The following is a 4615-nucleotide window of genomic DNA, read 5'->3' as shown; positions in this document are numbered from 1 at the left end:
AATTCTTCTTAAAAAAAAAAAAAAAAAAAGATTTCTTGTTCTCCTCTCTGGCAACCATTGTTTCCTTATCTGTTAAGTCGAAATTATAAATACTACTTTTTCCCCCTTGGTGAGGCTAAGTAACTTTCCCAGAGGTACATACTGATAAGTGGGAGAGTCCACACTGCATCCTGTAGATCCTGCAGGACACAGCAAGGAAGGAATGAATAGGGTGAGGCTGTAAGTACAGTAGCAGAGAGGGCAGTGACAGCTTCATGACTGGAGTGACCCCCAACCCTCCTGCAGACACTCTGCTGCCCTTGCACAGTCCTAAGCTGTATATTCTTCCCAGTTAAATAGCATCTGTCCTGTCCAGTAAGGGTTCCCCAGGACCTTTCCTAGATGTCCTTCTTCATGGTTTGCTAACTTTGGCAGTCAGAAAATCCTTTGGTGCCTCTGATTTCCCCCAGTAGTCATGAAACGTTGGCTCTTTACTGTGTGTTTGCTTCCCCAAGGAAGTAGAACGCAACCTCCAGGATGCCATGCAAGTGTGCCGTAACGTTCTCCTGGACCCTCAGCTGGTGCCGGGGGGTGGTGCCTCTGAGATGGCTGTGGCCCACGCCTTGACAGAAAAATCTAAGGCCATGACTGGTGTGGAACAGTGGCCGTACCGGGCTGTTGCCCAAGCCCTCGAGGTCATCCCTCGTACCCTGATCCAGAACTGCGGGGCCAGCACCATCCGTCTTCTTACCTCCCTCCGGGTGAGTTCCTCCAGCGCTGCTGTCCTAATGGGGAAGGGAAAGCTATTTGGCCAAAGGGAATGTTTCACCTCTAACCAAGCTTTTAATGGTTTGTTCTCTTAAAATCATTGTCTCCTTTTAATCTTTGATTTTGTTGTTGTCATTGCCATTTTCCCATCCTTTTCATACCAATTCAATAGTTTTGGTTTTCTTTTTTACCTAATATTTCCTACCAACTTAATTCTTCCTAGTATTTTCATTTTTCATTATTTCTGCTTGTTCTAACTAGGCCAAGCACACCCAGGAGAACTGTGAGACCTGGGGAGTAAATGGAGAAACGGGCACTTTGGTGGACATGAAGGAACTGGGCATATGGGAGCCATTGGCTGTGAAGCTGCAGACATATAAGACAGCAGTGGAGGTGAGATACTCCAGGACGTTACATGCTGTTTATTTCCAGATGACCAGAAGCCCGTGCATTTGCCCTGATCTCAAAGAGAAGGGCTGTAGAAGGCAAATTATTCCCCAAGGATCTCCCAAGGAATCCCATCTCCCTACTTATCTTTAGTTCACACAGAAAGCATGGTTGGGGCCAGCCCTTGTGGTTAAGGCAGCCTGATCCCACATAGCCAACCACTTGGCTTGTAACTGGCTCTGGTTGGCCTAAAAACACATCACATGTGGGTACATGCATGCCCAAAATTCCAAAGGAAAGAGAGATGGAAGAGAATGAATTGCAGCCTGACCATGCCCCATGGAGGGTGCTGAAAGGTGTTTTCTCCCCTCCCTCCTCATGCACCCTCTAGCCCACAAAAGAAAAGGAAAAAGAAAGGGTAGGGAAACATCTCAAGCTACATCCTTACTTAGGGAGAACTGTATTTTGCATTCAAAGCTCCAGAAAGGTAGATTTCAGATAAAATGTTAATTCTGTGGGAGGAGTGAGGTGCTGTGCTCAAAAGAAAACAATGTCCTTCCCTCCCCTTCTGACCTCTTTGGGGCTGTGGTTTTCTCCTAGACGGCAGTGCTGCTGCTGCGGATTGATGACATCGTCTCAGGCCACAAAAAGAAGGGTGATGACCAGAGCCGGCAAGGTGGGGCCCCTGATGCGGGCCAGGAGTGAGTGGTGGGCTGGACGACTTCAGCTCACAGAAGCAGCAGTCTCCCCTTCCCTGGGCCAGAGTGCCAGGGACACTGGACGTCTTTGTTTGGAAGGGTTCAGGTTGAGGGGCAGCCCAGTCCCTTTCTGTCCCAGCTCAGTTTGCAAAAGACACTGACATGTAATTCTTCTCTATTGTAAGCTTTCCATTTAGTTTGCTTCCGATGATTAAATCTGAGTCATCTGGAAAAAAAAAAAAAAAGAGATAAAGAAGAGAGAGAGAGACAGAAAGGAGAGGAGAGGAGAGAAATATAGTCTGCACCACAGCAGGATCTTGACATCCCAACCCTCCCAACCCACCTCCAGCCACAGACAGCCCCAGATCGTTGGCAGCCATGTGCCTGGCACAGTGAGGGAGGTCTTGGAATGCAAACCCCGAACTTCCTATTGGGGCCAGTCTCAGAAAGTACAATGTTTTACCCTGGGCCACCATCTGGCCCACCCACAAGGTAGTAAATGATTAGTGTTTTGAAGAACTTCCATACTGTTTTTCATAGTAGCTATCCTACTTCACAGTCTCACCAACAGCATGTGAGAGTTTTTCTTTCTCCATATTCTTATCAGCATTTGCTGTTTTTTGTCTTTTTGGTAATAGTCCTTCTAAGCAGGTTGCAATGACACCTTATTATGGTTTTGATGTGTGTTTCCTTGATGATTAGTGATGTTACGCATTTTTCATATACTTCTTAGCCATTAGGATGTTGTCTTTTGAGAAATGCCTATTTAGATCATTTGATGATTTTCAGCTAATAAAAGAGAATCTAACACAAATTCCCACATCCGACCATTCTATTTCTGAACACAAGTCACAGAAAGCTCTATTTATTGAAGAGACTATCCTCTTCCCAGTATGTTTTCTGTGCCTTTGTCAAAAAACAATTGGTGATTTATTTCTGACTTTTCTAGTCTATTCCATTGGTATGTTTGACTGCCTTTATGGCAGTTCCCTGCTGTTTTGGTTACTATAGCTTTGTAGTATATTTTGAAGTCACGTAACGTGATGCCTCTGGTTTTGTTCTTTTTGCTCAGAAATGCTTTGGTTATTTTACTTTGTGATTCCATGATAATTTTCAGATTTTTATTCTATCTCTGAGAAAAATGCCATTGGTGTTTGACAGGCATTACATTAAATCTGGAAATAGCTTTGGGTAATATGGACATTTTAATAATATTAATTATTTTCATCTACAAACATGGGATATCTTTCCATTTGTGTGTGTGTGTGTTATCTTCAGTTTCTTTCATCAGTGCTTTATAGTTTTTATTGTAGAGATTTTTGGTTAAATTTATTCCTAGGGTTTTTGTTGTCATCATTGTTGTTATTGTAAATAATAAGCTTACCTTTTTGGTTTTTTTTTCAGCTAGCTCCTTATTGGTATATAAAAATATGACCAATTTCTGCATGTTGATTTTATATCCTACAACTTGAATGAATTCATTTTTTGAGTCTTTAGTCTTAGTCTATAAGATCATGTCATCTACACACAGGGACAGTTTGACTTCCTCCTTTCCAATCTGGATGTTTGTATTTCTTTCTCTTGCCTAATTTCTCTGACTAGAACTTCCAGTAGTATGTTTAAAAAGTGATGAAAGTGAACATCCTTGTTTTCCAGTTCTTAGAGGAAAAGCTTTCAACTTTCCCCCATTCAGTATGATACTCGCTGCAGGTCTGTCATACGTGGTCTTTATTGTGTTGAGGTAGGTTTCTTCTGTATCTAATGGACTGAGAGTTTTTGTCATGAAAGATAGTGTATTTTGTAAATGCTCTTTCTGCATCTCTTGAAATGATCATACGGTCTTTGTCCTTCATTCTGTTGATGTGTATCACACTTATTGATTTGCTTATATTGAAACACCCCTACACCCCTGGCATAAATTCCACTTAATCATGGTATATAATGTTTTTAATGTGTTGTTGTGTTTGTCAGCATTTTGTTGATAATTTTTGCAACAGTATTCATCAGGCGTATGGGCCCATAATTTTCTTTTCCTGTTGTATCCTTGTCTGGTTGAATGAATTTGGAAGGACTCCCTCCTCTTCAATTTTTTGGAATAGTTTGAGAGGAGTACTGCTAGCTAGCACTCCTTAGTTGTTGGCCCTCTTCCAAAATTACCCTTAACCTAAGACAGTCACTGCACAAAATTGCTTCCCGTTTTGGAAACAGTCTTAAAATGTGAAAATAATTTGTCAACACAAGGCCATTTTGTCCTAGTCCCTGTACCAATTGAGACGATTTTAAAGGACCATCCCAGTTTCAGATCTCCCCAGCAAGTCAGCTGATAGTTTATAAATACATTCAAATTTTTTTCTCATTCTCAACCCTGCTTCCTTCTTTTTCCTATATAGGGATTAATCCTGAGAGCACTTTCCAGTAAGTCTCCTGAACCCTCATCTCTGTCTCAGGGTCAGGTGCCCAATTATCCCGATGTGCAGCAAATAAGGAAGAAAGGAAAGCCAATAAAAAACTCCATTGATGGGGCTAGCAGGTGGCCTGGTGGTTAAGACACTGGACTCCTACAGGATACACGTCCCAGATCTGGTGACTTGCTTTCTCCCTCTCCCTCTTTCTGCCTCTCTGTTTCTTCTGTCTCTCTCATAAAATTGAATAATAACAATAAATAAAATTAAACAAATAATTCTTTTTGAAAAATTTCATTGATAAAAATGTTCCAGCTATGGACAACTGGGGATGATTCCCTGGGGACCTTCTCAGACACTATGTTGAATGTGTCTCCGAAT

General features: G+C 42.0%; 1 protein-coding gene across 1 annotated transcript in view; it reads left to right on the top strand.

Moving 5' to 3' along the window:
* Positions 1-2059, top strand: part of LOC102477571 (T-complex protein 1 subunit gamma-like) — a 20306-nt gene extending 18247 nt beyond the window's left edge. Inside the window, 3 exon segments of the mRNA XM_027773020.1 lie at positions 458-740; positions 1009-1140; positions 1735-2059. Coding sequence (XP_027628821.1) covers positions 458-740; positions 1009-1140; positions 1735-1839 — 520 coding nt within the window. The 3' untranslated portion in view covers positions 1840-2059.
* The last annotated feature ends 2556 nt before the right edge of the window (positions 2060-4615 follow it).

Source organism: Tupaia chinensis, unplaced genomic scaffold (genome assembly GCF_000334495.1).
Source record: "Tupaia chinensis unplaced genomic scaffold, TupChi_1.0 Scaffold000318_1, whole genome shotgun sequence".
NCBI classification, from domain to species: Eukaryota; Metazoa; Chordata; class Mammalia; order Scandentia; family Tupaiidae; genus Tupaia; species Tupaia belangeri.
Note: the sequence above shows the minus strand (reverse complement) of the source record. Positions and strands in the feature narration are given on the sequence as shown.